General features: G+C 46.8%; 1 protein-coding gene across 1 annotated transcript in view; it reads left to right on the top strand.

The window, feature by feature from the left end:
* The window catches only part of LOC134934577 (collagen alpha-1(VII) chain-like), an 817,258-nt gene that overhangs the window by 647,928 nt on the left and 144,281 nt on the right, over positions 1-25,049 (top strand). The window contains exons 91-93 of the mRNA XM_063929986.1: positions 5,675-5,728; positions 18,515-18,577; positions 23,614-23,676. Coding sequence (XP_063786056.1) covers positions 5,675-5,728; positions 18,515-18,577; positions 23,614-23,676 — 180 coding nt within the window. The remainder of the gene's footprint in view (positions 1-5,674; positions 5,729-18,514; positions 18,578-23,613; positions 23,677-25,049) is intronic.

Below are 25,049 nucleotides of genomic sequence, written 5' to 3'. Positions count from 1 at the left end.
TCCCTTAGTACACAGACCCCTATGAAACTATGCCCCTCCTTCATAGGCTTATGAGGAGCTGTTGGCAAAAAAGGCGTGAATTACTGTAAAAAAAAAAAATCCCATGAGAAAATCACTTGTATTTGCCCATATGCTGCACCTTACACAAGTTCTCATAAAGGTGTACAATATTTACACCATACTTGCCTACTCTCCCCTAAGGCCTTGGGTCAGTGGTGTCACTATCGGGGTGCCACTGCTGGGTGTCACCTGCCACTGTGGGCCACTGCCGGGTGTCACCTGCTGAGGGGTAACACCAAAATGATGGCTCCTCTTCAATGACAGGAGCCGGCTGCTGCATTGTAACATTACATGCAGCACTTGTCTCAAAGTAGGAGCCAGCACTGTCAGTCTCCGGGGGCAGCCCAGCATCTCCTGGACCCCTAGAGTGACGTAAACGGGAGTCTGGCTACAAGGCCAACCCCCCCTCCCAGTTAAGCCATGCCCCTACCCAGAGCCGGCCATAGGCATAGGCAAACTAGGCAATTGCCTAGGGCATTTGATATGCCTAGGGGCATCAGCAGCTTCTGCTGATTAAAATGATATGCGGCATGCCTATATTCAGTGTGCAGCATTTCATATGTAGATGCAGCCACAGTCTCACACAGTATATAGGCATGCTGCATATCATTGTAATCAGCAGAGGCTGCTTGTGCATCCTAGCCACATAGCAATGCAAATAAGATGCATTTTCATTAAAAAAAAGGTGCCCGACGTTAGCATTGAGGCAAGATTTATAAGGACACATCCGTATCCAAGCAGAGGCAGAGGTCACAGTGTTAGTGGTAGTGTGAGTGATGTGTGCATGTGAGTGGGTTGATTGTGCAGTAGTGTTCGGAATATGAGTTAGGAGCATTATGTGTGTCATGTAAAAATGCATTAATAATGTGCACATATGTGTAAGGGGCACTATGTGTGTCATGTGTATAAGGGCATTAATAATGTGCGGCATATGTGTAACAGGGTACTACTGTATGTGTGTCATTATGTGTATAGGGGCACTAATAATGTGCAGCAAATGTGTAGGGGGCACTATGTGTGTCATGCTTATAAGGGCGTTAAATATGTGCTGCATATGTATAAGGGACATTACAGTATGTGTAAAAGGGCATTAATAAAGGTTGTCATAATGTGTAAGGCGCATTATGTTTATAAGGACATTAATAATGTGTCTCATATGTGTAAGGGGCATTACTCTGTGGCATTATGTGTTTAAGGTGCTCTACTATGTGGCATTGCGTATAGAAAGGGCAATACTGTGTCGTCTAATGTGAATAAAGAGCAATAGGGTGTGGTGTAATGTGAATAAGGAGCAATTCAGTGTGATGTAATGTGAATAAGGGGCTCTACTGTGAGGAGTAACGTTTATAAGGTAAAGTGATACTACTGTGGGATGTAATATGAATTTGGGACACTATCGCATGATCAAATGTGAATAAAGTTGCAGTACTGTGTGGCGTAAATGGAATTGGAGTTACTATTGTGTGGCCACACCCCTTGCCAGCAAAAACACGCCCCTTTTTGGGCTGAGCGCCAAATGTGCGGACTGCTCCTATTTAAAATATAGGGGGTACAAACACCAAAATAAGGACTGCTATTGGTGAGGGGTGATGGTGCTTGGAAAGAGGTGCAAGGTCAGGCGGAACCAGCGGTGGTACTAGGGGGCATCAGCCAAAATCTTGCCTAGGGCATCATATTGGTTAGGGCCGGCTCTGCCCCTACCCACGAAGCCATGCCCATAAAATATTCAGCCCGCACTGGGTGTCCTGTCCTAATGAAGTGGGCAAGATGGGTAAACAATACCTGGAAATAACAGGTTCGTAGGTAGGGGGCAGGGACAGTATGAATCTCGTAAATTTGGCCCCGTACCTTCTTCTTAGATCCAAAATTCAGGAGATTATGACACAAAGCACTCACCTCATTCCCCTCAGTGGCCAGCTGCAACTCCTCTCTGGTCTTCTTAAGAAGAGGAGTTAAAAAACAGCAGGCAAGTATGATATGCACTGCCCTATAATAATCGGTGCTAAAGATACACCTCCTAACTGGGAAATATATGCATGTATTTTAACCACTTAACTGACGATTTTTCCCCCCAGAAAATAGCTCAGAAATTGTCTTTTTTTAATTTTTATCTCCTATATAATAGCCCAGACCTGTCACTCTGTGACTGTGTGGATAACGCTGGGCGCAGTGGCGTAAGTTTGTCCCAGTTGCCCGGAGGCAAGAAAAATATTGGTGCCCCCCCTATATATCATCCATGAGCAAATAAGATGCCGCTTTGAAATCCGAGTAAAACCGAACCCGCTCATCTCTCATTCTAACTATATGAAGCTACTACAAACCCATTGCAACTAGGCTGATCTATGTAGGGGTCCAACCACACACTACATAGATCTGCTCAGTCACTCACAATGCTGATTATTTCTCTGACAATTAATTTGCAAGTGTCATATCCAGGATTAGAACCCACAATCTTTTACACTGGTAGCATGCACCTTACTGATGGAGATATCTGCTCTTGCATAGGAAGTATGAGAATTCTAACTATATGACGTTACTTGTAATTGTCAGAGAAATAACTTCATATAGTTAGAATTCTCATGCTTCCTTTATAGGAGCAAATAGCTTCATCAGTAAGGTGTCTGCTTCCAATGTATCTATAATAAAGAGGGTGTGATTTGTAAGGTGCAGTGACTAGTGGAGAAGTCGGCTACGGAAGAGATACCGGCTGCTGTCAATTAACTTAATTGATTAATGTTGTTGAACACACGGAACAGGAGGAGAGGTGCCCCCCTTCAAAGCAGGAGCCCGGCGGCAGCTGACTCCGTTGCCTCCCAGAGTTCTGCCTCTGGCTGGGCGTGGCTATGAGCTCTCATTGGGTTAGCAGCAGGACTGTCACACTCAGTCCACAGCTGATTGGGCGAGAAACGCCCTCCCACACAGGTTACATCCAATGGGAGGCTCTGCCCTTTGGCTGCTGTGTGTTCCCAGAGCAGGATTAACAATGGGGCTGAAGGAGCTGCAGCTCCAGGTCCACACCCCAAAATAGGCCCACTGCATCTGCAGCATCATACCCTCCAACAATTTACACATACAAACTGCTACAAATTCAAAAAAGGGGCGTGTCCACGGGTAAAGTGGCGTGACCACGCCCCTTTTCCAGTACTTTCAATGGAAGTTTGGAGAGCCAAAAATCGGTACAGACCATAAAAAAGGTACTGTACAGTACCTGCCAAAAAGGTACAGTTGGAGGGTATGCCACTGCATCTGCAGCAAGTCTCTGCGCTGTAGATGGGGGGGGGGGGGAATCCTTTTTCTGCAGCGTCCTATGTCCTGCTGTCAGTCCGCCTGCCCCTTCCGGCATCAACAATCCCCACTCCCTAGTCGCGGCGCAGGTGGAACAAAAGCTGCTGCTGCCACCGGCATAGATGTGTATGAAAGCGGCGCAGCGGAAGGCTTTCATAGCCCTCCCTGCGCTGCATACTGTCTAAGCACCGGAGCCTCCTCTGTCCGTGATGTCACAGAAGTGCCTCCCCGCTACAGCCGCGGCCAGATCCCCAGAGGCCCTGACTCCGCAACAGAGCACCTGGGCTGCCGGCCTGGAAGCCCCAAGATGGCTAATGTTACGGATAGAGTGGGTGATATCGCGGGGGGTAATGTCTGGCTGCTGAATCAATATAAAAGGTGACAATGCTGTGCAGTGCAGTGGGTGTACAGTGTCACTGACACCGCACAGCGCTCTCACCTTTTACAGTGATTCAGCGAGTCGGTCCCAACACGCCGCATTTCAGGGAAGTAGACGCACTAAATAAACTACAGCTCCCAGCAGCCCTTAGCGCCGAAGCATTCCGGCACTAAGGCCTACTGGGAGCTGTCGTTTATTGAGTGCATCTTCTTCTCTGTAATGCGGCACGTTGGGACACCGGCGCTAACAATAGTGACTGGCTGCTTGACTGCTGTGCGAGGCTCCGGGAGAGCCACTGCCAAAGCTTAGCTGCTTCCAGGAGGAGAAGTAGGAGAAGCATTACCCACCCCTCCCCCACTCTCAGTACCTCCGGGCCCCATCCGTGGCAACCCCCACACACCCCCTCCACCACCCGCGGTCACTCTGGACCCCCTCCCCCACCCGTACCACCCCCGCCGCTTCCCCATCTGCGGCACCCCTGCACCCGCGGTGGTTCCAGACCCCCACCAACGGCACCCACGCACCTACCCTTCCCCCACCCGCGGCACCACCGCACCAGCCCCTCCCCCACCCGTGGCAACCCTGCAACCACTCCTACCCCACCTGCGGCACCCCTGGACCCCCTCCCCCATCCGCGTCTCCCCTGCACCGCCACTCCCTCCCCCAACCACAGCACCTACTAGGTGATTCATCAGGCCCTGCGTGCGCTGTTCACGCAGTTACAAGGGGCTACGACCCCTTAACCATCGCATATATAGGGTGTTTTGCACCCCCCCATTATAAAAGAAATACCTACCCACCATTGGCAATAGACCCCCCACTGGTCTCAAATTTTAGTAGTAGTAGACCATACAGACCCTAAAAATAGTAGTAGACCATACAGACCCTAAAAATAAAAATGAATGTTTAACCCCCCCACCGTTAAAAGCACCCTCCCCCCAGTACCCTCCCCTCCGCTTCCTGCCAGAATAATTTAAATGCCTATTTTCAGACACACCCCCTCCCCCCACCCAGACTGGTTAAATCTTACCAACCTCCCCAAACTCCCCCTGCCCCTGGCAAACTTCATGGGGACATGTACAAAGGAAGATAAAGAGGACTCTATAAAGGTTTTTTTATGCATTGTCTCTTAAGCCGCGTACACACAGTGCGATTCAGGCTACGGACGATATTGACTATACTTTTTCCCTTGAACTGCCTAGAGGCATGAACCTTCGATATAGTCAATATTGGCCTGCCGCAGCCTGCAAAATCTATTTTTCCTTGCGATACTGATCCTGCTGGAGCGTGCATCGGCATAGTAAACTGTATACACACGGTGCGATACGCACAAAGTTTTCTACCGCTATGGACTATCTAGTGTAGTCCATATCTGTCGTTAATATCGCACCGTGTGTGGGCCTCTTTAATCTGTATCTCTTATGTGGCGTATTTTAAAGAGATTAATACAATTATATATAATAATTTGAGTGAGGTGATCTTAATATGTGGTTGTGTTTTGCTTTTAATAACATCTATTACAGCATGGAATGTTTTCAAAAGGAATATAATAGCATACTGTACTTTCCTGTGACAAACAAATAAAAGAAGGCGATTAGTTATAATAAAATGTATGAAAAATTCTGGTTAGTTGGGTTGTGGTGTCCTGTTTTGCTGCTGGTTGTTGTTACATGTCATGAAACTGTTGTGGACTCTCCTAATAACTGCAGAAGTGAACATACTGTTAATGCATCAGCTGAAGTCACTTGTAGCAGTTGCAGCACCTGTGTCTTGTTATGCAGTATAGAGATGCCAGCTGCAGAAACATACACAAACCACAATACACAATGATTTGTGTCATTTCTTGCTCCCCAACTTATCAATGCTCAGTACTGTACATCTTATAGTAGGAGTGAGCTCATTCTCATTACTATTAATGTTAATATAGCACTGCTGTGTTTTATTTTTCAGGGAATGCAGGGCTATCCTGGCAGAACAGGGGAAGCTGGTATAAAAGGTGTTAAAGTATGTGTATTATATTTGTTTGTTACCCTGCATGTGTAGTAAATCAGTTAGATGATCAATTGCAAAATACTATTTGTTTTACTAAAAGCAAACACTATACTTTGTTGTAGGACCTGTTCTTCTCTATAGTGTTTACTGGTTAGTTATCGTTAACATTATTTTATACTTTGAAAAAGGAGCAGTCTGATGCCATTTGGGTAAAGGGGCGGTAACGGGCTCTATTTGTGAAAACGGAGTCGTGTTGCCCCTGTTTAGGGGGAGGGAAGATGCCAGGGATCTCCACTGCTGGAAAGAGATTTCCTAGCCTCTGCGACGGGCATCTAGTGTGTACCCATGAGTGCCGCAACCCATCAAATGGTGAGTGAGTGATCCAATGCCTGCATCCCAGGATACAGGTCGATTAACTACTGCAGCTGGAAACGTCTGCTTGTAATAGACTCCTCCTGCTGCATCACCATACAGAGCTATCACTGCTGCTTCCAAGGATATAGTTGATCCCTTTTTGTAATTATGGTTTTGGGGTATTCGGACTCCAGGTCGACAACAAAAAGGTCAACACACCTTAAGTCGACACCAATTGGTCGACACGCCTTAGGTCGACATGGACAAAAGGTCGACAGGAACAAGGCCGACATGGAAAAAGGTCGACATGAGTTTTTCACAATTTTTTTCTTTTTTGGAACCTTTTCATACTTAACGATCCACGTGGACTACGATTGGAACGGTAATCTGTGCCAAGCGGAGCGGAGCGAAGGCACCATGCCCGAAGCATGGCGAGCGAAGTGAGCCATGCGAGGGGACGCGGTGCACTAATTGGGGTTCCCGGTCACTCTACGAAGAAAACGACACAAAAAAAATAAAAAACTCATGTCGACCTTTTTCCATGTCGACCTTGTTCCTGTCGACCTTTTGTCCATGTCGACCTTTTGTCCATGTCAACCTAAGGTGTGTCGACCAATCGGCGTCGACCTAAGGTGTGTCGACCTTTTTGTTGTCGACCTGGAGTCCCAGACCCGGCTTTGGATGGATGCATGCATGCATAAGTGTATTAAAAATGTGCTGGGCATTCCTGGTGGCAGCGAGGTGGCTATTCAGATGCACTAAGATGGTTCATCTTATAGGTGTGTTATGGGACTGTCGCAGAAGTGGTTGCATTCAGAGATGCTTAATTTTTCACATTGGGGGGCAAATCAGCATCTAGCCTAGGGCTGGTGCCAGTTTCAATGATGCGATCGATGGTGGTGTCTAAAGGCAAACCAAGCATGACTGCAACATCTGGAGACCCTGGAAGTGGGCGTCTCGTAAATGAATGGATGTACACAAGGGAAGAGTTTGTAACAGGGGCGGTTTAAGAGAGGATGTGCCTATGCAGGGCTCTGGAAACATGGTGCCTTGTTCCTGGAGATATCACTACTGCACATGTCCAAATCACCAGGAAAATGGCCGTCGCAGGATTTCAGGAGTGGTAAGTATAATTAAATGGGTGCAGATACGCCAGTGGCTTGTAATGAAGACGTGTGACCATCAATAGCTGTACATGCACACGCTGCTAGATCCGACTCAGAATCAGGCCTTAATATCAGTATTTTTTCTGCTGTCTTCTGGTAGAAACATAACCTGTCCTTATGTGAATTGGAGGTCTCAGGTGACAAATATCAGTTCTGTTTTAAATTATAGTTTTTTTTGCAGTCATGCTCTCTCTATTCACAGACATTGCTATTGTTTATTTTTTGCTTCGTTTAAAAAAAAATTAAACTATCTGACTATCCTTCCCATTGGACCCCCTTATGGTATCATCCTTTGTTTCCTCCTGGTCAGTTGCCAACATGGCGGCTATCTGGTCTGCTGCTGATGTTACCCGGTTTCATCATATAGGTAGGTTTTCCCCACATTCCTTCACAGAATCCAGTTGCCTCATTCCCACTTATACCAGTACCTCCAAATGTTACACTTTTTCAGTTCCTCTCTTCCCTGTGCCCACATGCTTCACAATCCCACGCCGCTAGAAATGCTGTATGTACCGACCTGACAAGGGCACCATTTCTTACCGCTATCATTCTATTTTGGTCCCGAATCCCCCAATCTTGGCTGCCCGCGAATTAACATGGGAATTGGACCTTTGCTTCACTTTTGGAGAAGACACGTTTAGGATTAAATCATCTGTTTCAAAGTGCTCAAGTAGCGTTGTTATCAAGGACAATGCACACAAGGTATCGGATCTACCCTAATGTGTCTTACCAATGCTAGCATAGATGCGTAGAGGTTGGCACTTTTTCACATTTGGTGGGCTTGTCCTTGTATTACTCCTTTTTGGGCTACTGTCCAATCCTTTATCGGCTCGGTGACAGCCCTCGATCTGAGACTACAAGACACCTAAATCGATTAACAAATTGAGTCTCCACATTGCTAGCGTGGTTTAGCTCTAACTGGCCAAAGCTTGGAAACAGCTCCTCGATCCTCCATCCCACACAGAGCTGTTAAAGAGGGTTTGGTTTGTTTCTAAAATGGAATATATTAACTGTATCCAGAGCAACAGGGTGGTCAAGTACCATGTGGTTTGATCTCCTTGGTACACATTCTATAACTTGACCTTTCCTGGCCTTTTGTGTCTGCATACTTTTCTCCCTCCTTCTACTGTCTTTTTCAGTATACTCTCCTTCCTTCCTCTCCTCTCAGTTTCAGCTTGATCTTCTCTTGTCAACCCCCCTCCCCCCCCCCCCCCCCACACACACACACTCATTCTCGCCCCTTCTCCGTTCATCTTACCATACTGAACAATTTTTTCCTTGGCGTCACCCTTTCCTTGCATTTCCCTCCCCATCCTTCTTTTACCTTTTACCGCCTCTCAGTTTATTTTTGTGCTACTTTCCCCACATTAGATATGTTCTCTACCTGTATCTTTTGACCTTTCCTATGTATAATTGGACTCATGCACTTTTGGGTTTTGGCCTCTGTCTCTGTCATGACTGAGGTTTTGTGAACCCGGTGTTAGTGAAGTCTGTTCGGGCGACTGGAGGACTATGTGAATACTTTCACTGACCTTTTTTGGAGGTGTTGTGGGCTCGGGGTTTCTTCCGGTGACCAGGAAGAGGGACCGTAGCAGAGATGACTGAATCTAGGTTTTCCTCATGCAGGATTTGGTCGGCAGACAGGAAGCAGGTATGGATGCTGGGAGTCTCCTGAAAGACAGAACTTGAAAAAGGTGCTGAGGAAAGAATTAAGGAGTACCGGATGCTGGAGACACCAACTACGCTTGTGAGCACTGGGTTTTTTGAGGCACTGAGGTGCTAGGAGGCACTGAGGTGCAGAAGTGCTTGGAGGCACTGAGGTGCTTGGAGGCACTGAGGTGCTTGGAGGCACTGAGGTGCAGAAGTGCCTGGAGGCACTGAGGTGCTTGGAGGCACTGAGGTGCAGAAGTGCCTGGAGGCACGGAGGTGCTTGGAGGCACGGAGGTGCAGAGGTGCTTGGAGGCACTGAGGTGCAGAGGTGCTTGGAGGCACTGAGGTGCAGAAGTGCTTGGAGGCACTGAGGCGCAGAAGTGCCTGGAGGCACTGAGGTGCTTGGAGGCACTGAGGTGCAGAAGTGCCTGGAGGCACGGAGGTGCTTGGAGGCACGGAAGTGCAGAGGTGCTTGGAGGCACTGAGGTGCAGAGGTGCTTGGAGGCACTGAGGTGCAGAGGTGCTTGGAGGCACTGAGGTGCAGAGGTGCTTGGAGGCACTGAGGTGCTTGGAGGCACTGAGGCACTGAAGTGCTTGGAGGCACTGAGGTGCTTGGAGGCACTGAGGCGCAGAAGTGCCTGGAGGCACGGAGGTGCTTGGAGGCACGGAAGTGCTGAGGCACGGAGGTTCTTGGAGGCACGGAGGTGCTGAGGCACGGAGGAGCTGAAGCACGGAGATGCTGAGGCACGGAGATGCTGAGGCACGGAGATGCTGAGGCACGGAGGTGCTGAGGCACGGAGGTGCTGAGGCACGGAAGCCACAGGGATACGGGAGCTCTGGAGATCACAACTACAACAGCAGTAAAACTGAAACACGGCAGCTGTGGTTTTCAATGGAGACTATGGAATACAGTACTGTGCCTTTACATTGAGACTCATGGAAACAGTGAAATCAGTGGCAACACAAAAGTAAACCAAACAGGGTAACAAGGGAACAGTTTCCACAGGAACTTAGGTACAAAGGTTACCTTTAGTGAGCTCAGCTTTAAGACTCACACAGAGCTGTGTGTGACACGAGGAACTGGCCCAGTTTCCAACTCAGCCTCCTGACTTATACTTCCTGGTCCTTGGTGATTGGTGAGCAGGATTAGGTGATGCAGAGAGTCTCAGGCTGGCAGAGGATTGGACAACTCTGGCTCAGGTGAACAGTCACTGTCATGTGACTACTCTAGACTAGGCTGTGATGTAGAATGAGGCCTAGCAGACCGAGAGAACACTGAAGCCTGAACTTCTGCAAAACATAAGATGCTGGCTTTTAGGCCTAAACTACAGATTACTGAATTCAGCCTCACACAGGAGTTCACCACAGGTGGAGCTAATTAACTATTACCTTTCAGGCAGAGAACTCAGGAAAACTCAGTGCTGACAAGCTGTTTAACTCAGTGAGTAAAAAGACACAGGATCCGGGACAGATGGCAGGGGTAAGTCACCAAATATGAAACCTACAGTCAGGATTGTGACAGTATCCCCCTCTTCAAGGGTGGACTCCGGACACCCATCTTGAATCTTAGAGGAACTTGAAAAATTCAGGACCTTCGTTGATGCCTCTTCTTCTTACTGGAACATTTGGTTTTGACCAAGGACAGCGGAATCTCCTGTAAAGAAAAACCTTCCTTAGAAAACATAAAAGGAGTAGCATCATGAACTGGATCAAATTCAGAGTCTGAGTCCAAGTCTAATGGAAGATATGAATCTCCCTTAGATACACAGTTTGCAGATGAAAAGAAGGTGCACTGGAGTTTTAAATTCTCTGGGCTAGGAGAGACTCCAACATGAGCAATTTTAATGGTCGGATTCTTACCGAAGGAGATTCTTAGATTATCCCTGGGAGGACAGCACAAACTTCCTTCTGCATTCCCTTTAGAGCATGATTTTTTTACCGAGTCAGATTCCAAAGGTTTAGGACCAAATTCTTTAACCACAGCATTACTAAAAGTCTGTAAGTCATGGAACACCGGATCATTACTCTCAAAAAGCATGTTGGCCCACTCCAAAGCTCTTCCTCTGAATGCCAGGAACAGATATCGAGTAACGTTGGAAGGAGTTACTGCACCTGAAGGATCAGACTCCATCCGAGAGAGAAATTGTTCAACCAGAGCGGCATATTGCAATAAATCTCCATCAAAGTAAATAGGTGGTAAACCATCAGACGAAAGCTTAGAGGCTGAAACTGGAGAAAACTTTGGCTGGACGAGTAGGACTGGATTGGATCCGAGGATACTCGAATTGGCTGGAGCCAACGGAGACTGACCAGGCTGGTCCTGGAGTATTGCTGGACCGGCAGGAGCCCCCTCTTCACGGGGCTGGGCTGAGGCAAGAGCCCCCACTTCACGGGGCTGGGCAGAGGCAAGAGCCCCCACTTCACGGGGCTGGGCAGCACTCTGTAGACTCCCTGGCTGGGCAGCACTCTGTAGACTCCCTGGCTGGGCAGCACTCTGTAGACTCCCTGGCTGGGCAGCACTCTGTAGACTCCCTGGCTGGGCAGCACTCTGTAGACTCCCTGGCCGGGCAGCACTCTGTAGACTCCCTGGCCGGGCAGCACTCTGTAGACTCCCTGGCCGGGCAGCACTCTGTAGACTCCCTGGCTGGACAGCACTCTGTAGACTCCCTGGCTGGGCAGCACTCTGTAGATTCCCTGGCTGGGCAGCACTCTGTAGTCTCTCTGGGGCTGGACCCTCTGAACCCCTCACTGGGGCTGAAGACGCGGACGCCCCTCCTTGGGCTGAAGGCACGGACGCCCCTCCTTGGGCTGAAGACACGGACGCCCCTCCTTGGGCTGAAGACACGGACGCCCCTCCTTGGGCTGAAGACACGGACGCCCCTCCTTGGGCTAAAGACACGGACGCCCCTCCTTGGGCTGTAGACACGGACGCCCCTCCTTGGGCTGTAGACACGGACGCCCCTCCTTGGGCTGTAGACACGGACGCCCCTCCTTGGGCTGTAGACACGGACGCCCCTCCTTGGGCTGTAGACACGGACTCCTCTGTGACTCTAAATGGCTTAAACATTCTTCTCTGGACACCTAACTTGGGATAAGGTCTTTTAATCACCGGACCCCAGTCATAAATTTGAGTCTCTTTCAGAGTAGCCATCTTGATACCCCCATCAGCAGTAGCAGGATCGGCTACTGTGGATGACTTGTAGACATGAGCACTGTGATACTGAGATTTGTCACCATTCCCTGGCTTACGAAGAATGCAGTCTTTAACAAAGTGACTGGAATTTCCACAGTAAAGACAGAGGTGTAGCTCCCTACGCCGCTGACGTTCAGCTTCAGAGAGTTTGGGCCGTGGATAGCTCTGATGAACAACTTTTCCTTGCACAGAGGAAGAGACTATTAACTGGATGGGACAAAACAGGATCAACAACGTTGGTAGTATTCCTGAAGAGATCAGGCATCACAGAAAGAATACTAGACAAAAGTTCTTGTAACTGTAATAACATCTGGTAGAAAAACTGCAGTTGGTCAGGAGTCTTAGTGCAGAAGGTCAGAGAATCTCTGGAGAAAGAATTCCGCTGCAGACACTGTGCTAATTGATGCTGAGTCGACTCCAGACCTTCCAAGCGTCCTGCAATATTACTTAGGAGGTCCTGCGTCAGACAAACACTTTCGGCCGGGTCATGTGGCCAGTTCCTACTGTCATGACTGAGGTTTTGTGAACCCGGTGTTAGTGAAGTCTGTTCGGGCGACTGGAGGACTATGTGAATACTTTCACTGACCTTTTTTGGAGGTGTTGTGGGCTCGGGGTTTCTTCCGGTGACCAGGAAGAGGGACCGCAGCAGAGATGACTGAATCTAGGTTTTCCTCATGCAGGATTTGGTCGGCAGACAGGAAGCAGGTATGGATGCTGGGGGTCTCCTGAAAGACAGAACTTGAAAAAGGTGCTGAGGAAAGAATTAAGGAGTACCGGATGCTGGAGACACCAACTACGCTTGTGAGCACTGGGTTTTTGGAGGCACTGAGGTGCTAGGAGGCACTGAGGTGCAGAAGTGCTTGGAGGCACTGAGGTGCAGAAGTGCCTGGAGGCACTGAGGTGCTTGGAGGCAATGAGTTGCTTGGAGGCACTGAGGTGCAGAAGTGCCTGGAGGCACGGAGGTGCTTGGAGGCACGGAGGTGCAGAGGTGCTTGGAGGCACTGAGGTGCAGAGGTGCTTAGAGGCACTGAGGTGCAGAAGTGCTTGGAGGCACTGAGGTGCAGAAGTGCCTGGAAGCACTGAGGTGCTTGGAGGCACTGAGGTGCTTGGAGGCACTAAGGTGCAGAAGTGCCTGGAGGCACGGAGGTGCTTGGAGGCACGGAGGTGCAGAGGTGCTTGAAGGCACTGAGGTGCAGAGGTGCTTGGAGGCACTGAGGTGCAGAGGTGCTTGGAGGCACTGAGGTGCAGAGGTGCTTGGAGGCACTGATGTGCTTGGAGGCACTGAGGTGCTTGGAGGCACTGAGGTGCTTGGAGGCACTGAGGCGCAGAAGTGCCTGGAGGCAAGGAGGTGCTTGGAGGCACGGAAGTGCTGAGGCACGGATGTTCTTGGAGGCACGGAAGTGCTGAGGCACGGAGGTGCTGAGGCACGGAGATGCTAAGGTGCTGAGGCACGGAGGTTCTTGGAGGCACGGAAGCCACAGGGATACGGGAGCTCTGGAGATCACAACTACAACAGCAGTAAAACTGAAACACGGCAGCTGTAGTTTTCAATGGAGACTATGGAATACAGTACTGTGCCTTTACATTGAGACTCATGGAAACAGTGAAATCAGTGGCAACACAAAAGTAAACCAAACAGGGTAACAAGGGAACAGTTTCCACAGGAACTTAGGTACAAAGGTTACCTTTAGTGAGCTCAGCTTTAAGACTCACACAGAGCTGTGTGTGACACGAGGAACTGGCCCAGTTTCCAACTCAGCCTCCTGACTTATACTTCCTGGTCCTTGGTGATTGGTGAGCAGGATTAGGTGATGCAGAGAGTATCAGGCTGGCAGAGGATTGGACAACTCTGGCTCAGGTGAACAGTCACTGTCATGTGACTACTCTAGACTAGGCTGTGATGTAGAATGAGGCCTAGCAGGCCGAGAGAACACTGAAGCCTGAACTTCTGCAAAACATAAGATGCTGGCTTTTAGGCCTAAACTACAGATTACTGAATTCAGCCTCACACAGGAGTTCACCACAGGTGGAGCTAATTAACTATTACCTTTCAGGCAGAGAACTCAGGAAAACTCAGTGCTGACAAGCTTGTTTAACTCAGTGAGTAAAAAGACACAGGATCCGGGACAGATGGCAGGGGTAAGTCACCAAATATGAAACCTACAGTCAGGATTGTGACAGTCTCTTTCCTGCACATGGCTGCAGAAATCTTGGGGCACCGTACATTGATATCACTGGGGCCCCCCTCAGATGAGATCCTGGCCAGGAGCTGCTGCCATGTCCCGTAATTGCCTGCAACAGAGCAAAACCCAGAAGAGTGGATGCACACTTGCTCCGCACAGTCACTGTGTGTGAGTGTCTCCTGTCACTCTAAGGCTGTGGCCACACCGCCTACAGCTCGCTGCCCTATTTGGACAAGACGGCTCACATTCCTGCCGGGTACTTATCAGCATATACTAGGGGCCCCGCTGATCCTTGGGGCCCGGTACAGTTGTCCCCTTTGTACCCCCCCTGTCGCCGGCCCTGCATGGCTGTATCACAGCAACACTAAACCAAAGGAATTATGGACATGCCAGGTTGCTCTTTCCTATCTCCTTTCTCTGTTTTGTGTATTATCAATGCATATACTGTAGCTTTATGTTTCATTGTCCTTTGTTTGCTGTGCATTGTACTTTGTTTTTCCTTATTAGGGTGGCCAATCCCGGGATCGGGATCGGCGTGATCCCGGGATTTAGGGCCAAAAACGCCGGGATTCCATTCCCGGGATTGGAAGCTCCAATCCCGGGGATTGAGGGATCAGCGTTGAGCGTCTTCAGGCCGCTCAGACGCTGCCTGGCTTCCGGCTCCCCAGCACAGCGTCAGAGGTCACGCTGCACCGTCACACGCTGCTGGGAGCCGACGGGAGAGAGCAGATGAAGTGTTTCACACAGGGAAATGCCAACTCCGAGGATCCCGGGAATCCCAGGATTGACCATTTTTCAGTCCCGATACCCATAGTCCATACTTGCCTACCTGACCCTCTCCATGAGGGAGAAAATGCTCTGTTCCTGGACTTTCCTGGTAATGTATGATTGCCATCACCTGTGGTGAGCTAGTTAATTGATTAGAAAGGTGTTTCACCACAGGTTGTGGCAATCATACATTACCAGGAAAGACCAGGAACAGAGCATTTTCTCCCTCATGGAGAGAGTCAGGTAGGCAAGTATGCCATAGTCCCTATGGTATTTCTTCAATAAAATGTAACAATAATAAAAAAAAATGTTGTTAAGATGACACCAGTGACACAGCATGGCAAGTTAAGCGAGCAGGCAGTGTGCAAATGATGTCGCTGAATTACCTCTGCTCACAAGGACAAGTGAATATGGGGTCAGTGGATCTGTTACTTTTCATCTCCTGAACAGTGAAAAATACAATGCAATACTCGTGTTATTTCATTTATTACCACTAAGGGTGTGTATATGGTATACTGCATAGATGGTTTGTTTTATTTTTAAAGATGCCAGAGGTTTGCCCCATCGCTTGCCACTCCTGGGAGTATGGAACATTAGGTAGTTTTCATATGAAATACCTGTGTCCAACGTATTGTAATAAAAACTGCTCAGGTCCACGGGGACCTGCCCTTAAACTTCATTGATAAACTCCAATTTTTCTTTGAATTATATTAAGGAAAGTTATACTGTACCAGTTCAAGGAGTTAACTTACTTATCACTGTATTGCAGCATATATTTGAGCATAATGTTTCTATTATTCATAAACTTTAAGGTGTTCCTGCCTGTTACGTTCTGTCTCTACTAGTAGCATGTAGTTAAAGTTCAGTAGTTTGTGTACTGAGGTTGCTAAGCAGCCATATTTCACCTTGCTTTCCTGAGCTAATAGGATTCATCTGCAGCTGATTCCTTAGCCTTACTAGACTCCTTATTGCTCATCGATCACAGCTTAATAGGAATATTTCCAGCCATGTGTTGCTGACATGATTTCTACCCAGGAACTAACTGGCCAGTAAGCCTGCTCACATAAATACATTCAGTGTCATTCTCAGTCTTGGGCATACTTGCCTACCTGACCCTCTCCATGAGGGAGAAAATGCTCTGTTCCTGGACTTTCCTGGTAATGTATGATTGCCATCACCTGTGGTGAAACACCTTTCTTATCAAATAACAAGCTCACCACAGGTGATGGCAATCATACATTACCAGGAAAGTCCAGGAACAGAGCATTTTCTCCCTCATGGAGAGGGTCAGGTAGGCAAGTATGGTCTTGGGGTGTTGCTGGATTTTGGAATGTATTACTGGACCCTCAGTGTATGATCTGTGCATGTGTTTTGGATGAACCCTTTGACTGCCTCCTGCCTTTTTCAACTTTGCATGTATATTTGTCTGACCATTGCTCCTGTTTTCAGCCTGCCCAGACCTGTGCTTGCCTTTTGACGATTTCCCATTTTGACCTTGGCTTGTGCCTGACTATTCTCATTGTGCATTGTTCTATCATGCAGGTCTGCATGTTTCCGTATGTGCTCTGTCTCTTGCTGCCCCCCCCCCCCCCTTAAGGCTGGTGCTAGGGTTTTCAGCACCTCACTGCAAACTATAAATTTGTGCCCTACCTCCCATGCTTTTAAAAGGACAGTATGAGCCACATAAAAGGGGTGTGGTATCTTATAAGGAAGGGATGTAGCCATACAATAGTACCTCCAATTCAAATGATGCCAAACAGTAGCACAATCTAATTCACACTACCATTATTCACATTACACCGTTATTCACAATACACCGCACGGTAGTGTCTGTTACTCATATTACACAGTAGCATCTGTTACTCACATTACACTGCATGTAATACCCCTGATACACATTGAATCACATAGTAGTGCCCCTTGTACACAATGCCCACAGTAGAGCCTCTTATTCACATAATGCCCACAGTAGTAGTGTCCCATATATGTCAGCAACATCCAGGTGTGTACTTGGGTTAGTCACAATAAACAGGTGTGCTAAGCATGTTATATGCACAATACTCTTATAAAACTAAAAAGTAACTCCATAAGCCTTATTCCATACCAGCACAAGCACACAGTACCCACTGGTCTGAACTTCTTATAAGAAATATAAATCTTTCCCTGGTTTCAGCATCCACGTAAGTTCTCTCAGGGCTGCTCCTCTTCCCGTAGCAGGATACAGAAATGCACAAGTACATCACTGCACTGTCTATTTTCTGTTGCCACCAGAGGGGAGGAAATAGAGGAGGCGGGGCGTAATTCTCTCTGTAACGCTGCCCAGCTACTACTTCTATTGAAATGAACAGCGCCGATGGGAGGTCCACAACGGGACAGTCATAGAAAGCAGCCGGGAAGCCAACCTGATCCTCCACGAGTGAGTCCTCTAGATAGTTCTTGCAAGTGGGTGGACGGAGGCGGGCTAGTTACTTCCTGCAGTGACCAGTATACAGTGTGTGTGTCCATTATAATTAGACAACCGTAGTTGCCTATACCTTGATTTTGTGGGTTGGTGGAGGTGAGGCAGCCAGAGAGAAGCCTGCCATCTGCAATTGCTGACTAGGGCCGGGCATATGGGCGGGCGGAGGTGGAATTTGTTCCTCCTCCAATTACAACTGACAGAACACAGTTCCACCCTATTCCGGCCCACTTTAACCCCTGCGCACCATAGATTTAATAGTAGTAGTGATCAGCTACTGTGTTGTACAAACCCTAACGCTGTCGCCTGGGAACTAGGATCCTGTAACATCACATACAAAGTGAATGGCTGCATCCACTCTGAGAAGGTGACGTATATTATAACGGGATGATTTTGTTTCCTATTTAGTTGCAAAAACTTTGTAAAGTATGTGATCGGTTTGGGTAACAGACAGGTTTTCTAATAGAAATTAAAAGTTTCCAAAAAGTAAGCGTAATAGAATTTGCAGGAACATTCTGACAGGTTTCATATAACCAAGCAGAGGTTAAGAAACAATGAACCAAACTTCTGATTATGTCTGCATACATGAACAAAATTAGGGAATACTTCAAGACAAGGCTTTAGTAGAGACTGAGAATTATTGGTGCGTGACTGTTACAGCACCAATTAAAGTCATGCATCACATCCAAAATCCATTTCAAAGTTATATTTTTATCTTGTAAAAACATCATAATTTTTACATTTCTATGCTTACTGTATCTTTCAGACCTAATCACTTGCATTGTACTTTTATTCAACTATAATCTATTTTCTTTAATGATCTTCAAAACTTATGTCTGACAACTAATTGCCTACGCTGTATTTATAAATAATTATCTACATCATGTATGAGTACAAAAAATGCATTGCCGTCTTCACTTTTATCACATTTATTTTGCCAATTGGGCTATCTTACAGAGAGCTATATGATCTGTTTTACCCACATTCACTTCACATTGACTAAAGAGTATTATTTTATATGACCAGGGTGAAATCGGAACACAAGGAAACCCTGGTTTATCAGGTTCTTCAGGTCCAACAGGGCCAAAGGTAAGTGGCATCCTTCGTCTTCCTAATTTTATATAAACTTGTACAGTCAATAGTATACAATGTGTTTACATATCTAGATTAATACTAAGTAGGGATTGTGCGGGGTCCAAGTTGGAGGGAATGTCACCAGTAGCCAGTAGGGGTGGGTGGATGAGAAAGAAGACCAGGAAAAGAGATATGTAGTGAAATGGCACTGGCAGATTGGTAATTAAAATTGTCCTAGGAAAATATTTCAAAAGTAGCCTCACATAGAAGGTGCAGCCAAATTGTCAATAGGTGGAGTCATAGCAACACAAAACTGGTGACCATGCAACCTAAAATGGGAATAACCCAAATGATGTAACTATCATTTTAGATGTAAGGCCATCCTCCAACCACTACCTGTACAAACACACTGGAAATACTGGGCACACCCCCTGGCCAGTACCGACCAGAATTAAGAGGGATATTGACCCAATTGACATCACTGTGTTATTAGCACCCCGATTACATGAACACCACATACATATACACTACAGTAATCAACAATACCTCTCCACATTACAGCAATCTGCAATACCCCCACACATTAGAGTAAGGTATAGTTTTCTTTTAAACTGTCTCCCATATTACAGTAATAAACTTTACCATTCTATATTAGAGTAATTGACTAAATAGTGTATGTAATAATGGGGTTCCTTGCTATGCAGTTGAGCTGCAATATATACACCTGTCACTCATTTCCTTCTCTGGAACCTTGTGTCATTTGTCTTTGACACTTTAAATATTTATAGTCACTGTCACTCAGAGGATGAGCCAGATGAACTTGGCAGCAGCGAAACGAGTTGAATGATATAATCATCTTAAATTCCCATGCTGGCCTGAAGTTCCTTTTTGCTGGTTGTGGACAGTTCCATCACTCTTATGTAATAGGCGCATTCTTTATTATATTCATGCATGAGTTTTTAAACCCATTATTCTTATATTAAACCTGAAATACTACACTATGGTATTTTCTGGTATTTTTGGTCTGAGGTCTGATTTCAGGTACAGTATACCAAATTCATATAAGGTCCCTTTATTATCTAGCTCATCTAAATGACATTGGGGCTAAGTCAGACCTGATCGCGAGGGTGTGTTTTTTTGCATCCCTGTGATCAGGTAGTAGCCGCCTACAGGGGGAGGGGGAGATCACTGTGCAGGGGTGCGATTGCATGTGTAGGAGAGCTGAACAAACAGAGGGTTGTGCAGTCTCTGCACAGACCAGGACTTACTCCTCCAGTGAAATGATTGGGGCCGGAGCTGACGTCAGAAACCCTCCCTTCAAACGCCTGGTCCCTCCTGCGTTTCTCTGGACACTCCTTAAAAACGGTCAGTTGCCACCCACAAACGGCCTCTTTCTGTCAGCCACCTTGTGATCGCCCATGCAATCACTTTTCTCGCACCACCCCATTGCTGCGGACCGATGCGCCTGAGCATTGCGGTGCATACGCATGTGCAGTTCAGACCTGATCGCAGGCTGATACGAAAACGTAGGCTAGCGATCAGGTCTGAATTAGGCCCATTGAAGGAGAACATTTTAAATGTCAAAGATGACAGATAAGCTTAATTAATTAATTAATGTATTTATTTATTTCAACATTACATTTTTATTGAAAAATGCAAAAATAATTATTATGGGGATACAGAAAAGAAAAGAGGGTTGGGGAGACAGGTCATCCACAGGAATTAAACAAACAATAAATAACAAATAATATAAAATACATATAAATCAATTAACTAAGTCCCCCATTGGAAATTCGTTCACGTTGAAAGGGAGGGAAGGACTCTGTGTATACATGACTTAGCTTTGAATGGTTCATATTACTCCACTATTAGTGCCTTCCTGTTGTGTCTTTTCCTATCTTTTGTTTAGATCTGTTTGCTGGCAAGGGTCATACAGGAGGAGTGGCTAGCTATTATTTTTAGTATTATAATGGCGTCCGTTGTTCAATGTTTTTTCTCTAATTAGCGCATTGATTGGTCGTTGTAGTATAAGTAGGTTATGAGAGGAGAGAACATGAAAGTAGCTGAATCTGCCATACAGGGCAAGCGAGGAGGAAGAAGTAGGCAAAGGGTGTTACTGTGGGGTGTGGTGAGTACAGACTGCACCCAGGTGTGGTCCGTACTATTGGGTCCTCTGCAGTGACAGGGAGCTGGGTCCTGCACTGTGACATTATCTGCACTGAGGAGGAGTCTCCAGGGGCAGCCCAGCATCTCCAGGGGTGGTGAACACAGGGGACTGCCACATGACCACGCCCACTTCTTGTGAGGTCACGCTCCTCGTCTGGACTGCAAGTGACGCTTCTGGAAGCAGATAAGAAGAATGCTAAGCAGGAATGACAGAGGAAGTAAATTGTAACTTAGAGTAGTGGTAGGAAGCATTTTTCTTTTTGGGTGCCAAATGTTCAACATCAGAAGCAAAAAAAATTCTGAAGTGCTGTCCTCATTACAACATAGACAAACAAGTAAGTGGGTACCAGAGGTGCTTAAGGAGGAGGCCCGTATGCAGTCTCCGATTGGGCCCCCTCCTCTCTGGCAGTGCAGTAGACTCTGGCATGTGCAGTTGTCCGGGAACATAGTGTCTGCTTACTCTCTTTCATACTACGTTAACAGGGGATGTAGTCAGCATGCCAGCATTTGGGATCCCGGCAGTCAGGATGCCAGTATCCCGACACCTATCGGAATGCTGGTGCCGGAATACTGACCGCTGGGATCCCAAGCGTAGATATGCCGGGGGGGGGGGGGGGGGGGGGAGGTGTTAGTGTTAGGTTGTGGGGGAAGGGTTAGGTTTTGTTTGTCTGCGGGCTGGGAGGGTCAGATTTAGGCTGCAGTAGGGGAGGCTTAGGTTTAGGCTGCGAGTAGAGATGGTTAGGGGAAGGCTGTGGGGAGGGTTATAATTTGGGTTCCTTTACTGCAGCGCCTCTGTTGGGATTAAAACCAGTTGAGATGTCGGGATCAGTATATTGACCGCTGGCATCTAAAAACTCTTTGAGTATTGCTCTGAGTAATCACCGCCCTGTATAACTGTAAAAATGCTATTTATTAAACTGTTTGTTTGCAATTGATACTGGTTCTCTACTTTTTCTGTACCAGAATTAGTCATCCTTACTCTCCCCTGCAATTGTTCGTCGTCACCCCCCACCCTTATTGGTTTTTATGATTTTAAAAAAAAAAAGTATAAAAAAAATGGCAAGAAATATTTTACTTTATATATTTCCTTACATCCCTATTTTAAACTGTGGTGCCCCACTGCAAGTGCAAAATAGGCAAATTTCTTGGTTAAGATGGTGATATTGCACGTCTGGAACTTTAGCGACTGCTCATTGGCAATAGGTCTACTTGACCATGAAGTCAATCAATCTAGGCTCCTGGGAAATTTTAGTGACTCTTTTGAAGGTACAGTAGTGTATACTGTACCTTCAAAAGAGTCACTAAAATTTCCCAGGATAAGAAATAAGACCACATGATCCAGGTAACAGGCACATCAGTGGTGCTCCGCTGCTGCAGCTTACTCGCCTTACAAGTGTCTTCAGTTTTGATTGCATTTAAAAAAGAAAAATGTAACTTCATCTATCCTCCAGTGACTTTTGTACAATTATACAGCCATCTATTGGTAGATGTCATGGTGTTGGCTTTGTTAGAGCTGCCAGGGAAACCTTTCCTACTGCAGGTGTAAATATGTGCTATAACAATAATCATTTATAACTTTGAAACACAGGCTTTTGTGAATTGTGTGCTCTAATAATTATTAATTTAACGCCTACTGGACCCAAGACCGCTGGTTACAATATTACATTTCCATTTTGTTCAGGTCTGTAAAATGTGTAATTTGTGTAGGAGAAGCTAACCACCCCAAAGTTTGTGCATGACTGGTGCCCAGAAAAGAAGTGTACTAGACTAGACTCTCTCTTGATCCCTGTTTCAGGCAACTGACTGTAGTCAAGACTTTAGCTGGTATAACAGGTGTAAAAAAATAAAAAATAGAGTCACATTGGTGATTAATAAATTAGAAACTTAGCACAATTCTTTATTTTCTTAATTTATTTTTCTTAATCCATTGGAATGTACATTCTTACGTGCAGGGCCCTCCTCTTCATTTGCACTTTCCACGTCAGCAGTGTTCCTCTACTCTCCAACTACCGTGACACGCTTGCCTGTATGTTGTATACACGGTCATTGAGTACTGTGATGATTTCCACTCTCCATGGCATGATCCTGTGACATAGGAATTATCAAATGATACTCTTATTTGTTACCTGCACACTTTGTGGAATTTCATAATTAATAGTTAATAATAACCTTATTTGTAATTCCATTAAGCATATGTGCTGTATATACTGGCAGGATCATCACTATAGTCACATACTATATGATCATCACCCCTGCATAATGATAGGGGGTCATTCCGAGTTGTTCGCTCGCTAGCAGATTTTAGCAGCATTGCACACGCTAGGCCGCCGCCCTCTGGGAGTGTATCCTAGCTTAGCAGAATAGCAAACAAAGGTTAGCAGAATTGCGAATTGAAAATTCTTAGCAGTTTCTGAGTAGCTCCAGACCTACTCACAGATTGCGATCAGTTCAGGCCATTTCGTTCCTGGTTTGACGTCACAGGTACGCCCTGCATTCGGCCAGCCACTCCCCCGTTTCTCCAGACACCCCCTCGTTTTATCCTGGCACGCCTGCGTTTTTCCGCACACTCCCAGAAAACGGCCAGTTTCCGCCCAGAAACACCCACTTCCTGTCAATCACACTCCGATCACTTCAACTGTGAAAATTCTTTGTTCGGACGTGAGTAAATCTACTAAGTTTTGTGCTAAAATACTTAGCGCATGCACGCTGCGTACCATGCGCATTTTTGCCTTAATCACTCCGTTGCGAAAATCAGCAACGAGCGATCAACTCGGAATGACCCCCAAAGTTATTGTTAAAACACAAAACCAGACATGAGTGTTAGTGGATATTCTGGATAAAGAATAATACATTATTTGTATATGTATTTATTTATTTATTTACAGGCAAACAATGGAGAAAAGGGAATGGATGGACCCCCAGGAGCTGTTGGAGATAAAGGCGATAAAGTGTGTATTAAACATGCTTTTCATATGATAAAATATGTTCATTTACTACCTCCATTTAAAACTAAGCCAGACATATAAATAAACCAGTGGTGGATTTTACAAATGGGCTGCAGGACTCGGGGCCGGTTCTAGACCAATTGGCGCCCAGGGTGAACATTTTCTTTGGCATCCCCCTATTCAAAACAGGGACAGTGCATGGCGAAGGCGCGCATAAAAAATATAGGGGCTTGGCTTAACGAGGAAGGGACATTACACCACTCAGTAGTGTCTGTCAGTCACATTACACCACACAGTAGTACCCCTTATACATCCCAGGTAGACCCCCTTTTATACACATTACACCAGGTCGAGCTCCTTTTATACACATTATGCCAGGTCGAGCCCCTTTTATACACGTTGCTCCAGGTAGCCACTTATACACACTGCACCAGGTAGAGCCTCTCTCTCTCTCTCTCTCTCTCTCTCTCTCTCTATATATATATATAGAGAGAGAGAGAGAGAGACACACACACACAGAGTGTGTGTACATGCCATCTACCCGGTGCCTGTGTCAGTCATCATCCAGCCGCGGCAGTAGGGTGCGGCCAGTGGAAGGCAGGCAGCAGGAGACAGATGCCAGGAGGCTGATAGCCAGGATCCCGGTGGTGAGCGTAGGGTGTCCCCTCGTGGGCTCGCTGCACTCACCACGCTTCGGGCCCAGTGGCATATTCCCCTCCGGGTGGTGGTGCATGCCAAGAGGGGTAACCAGCCGGCGGTCAGGACTATGACTGTCGGTATTTCAGCTGGTGTCGGGATTCCAGCATCTGTATCCTGACTGCCGGGATCCCAACAGATGGTCCATTGACTGCCTCCCCTTTGAACAGTCTGATTTTGGGGTGAATCTTTGTTGTACCTCTTTAATGAAGGTAGGAAGATCAGTGAGTAATGGATCTTTGGACTTGATGAAGGGCTTGGCCCAGTCCAAAGCTTCCCGTTTGAAGGATCTGAGGAAATAATTAACTGCATTGGCAGGAGTGATGCTGATTGATGAATCTGATTCGATGTAGATGAGATATTGATGAGCCAGGGCACGGAATTGAGCAAGATCTCCTTCAAAGACAATATTCCCTGGAGTATTAAAGTAGAGTTCTTTCTTGGAACTGGAACTAACAGAAGCGACAGGATAGTGTTTGAGGAATTTTGGATAACATCTGGGAAAGCTGTGTTGAAACTGGAAATCAACTCTGATGCACAATGTTTAATACTAGAACTTGAATCAGATGCCCTTTCTAGGGCTGCAGGATCAGATGCCCCTCCAGGGGCTTTAGAACAGGACATGGAAACTGGAACCCCTCTTGGGGCCTCAGGGTTTGATGACCCTTTTGGTGACAGGC

The sequence above is a fragment of the Pseudophryne corroboree genome, chromosome 6 (assembly GCF_028390025.1).
Source record: "Pseudophryne corroboree isolate aPseCor3 chromosome 6, aPseCor3.hap2, whole genome shotgun sequence".
Classification (NCBI taxonomy): Eukaryota; Metazoa; Chordata; class Amphibia; order Anura; family Myobatrachidae; genus Pseudophryne; species Pseudophryne corroboree.
This window is presented reverse-complemented; position numbering and strand designations above follow the sequence as displayed.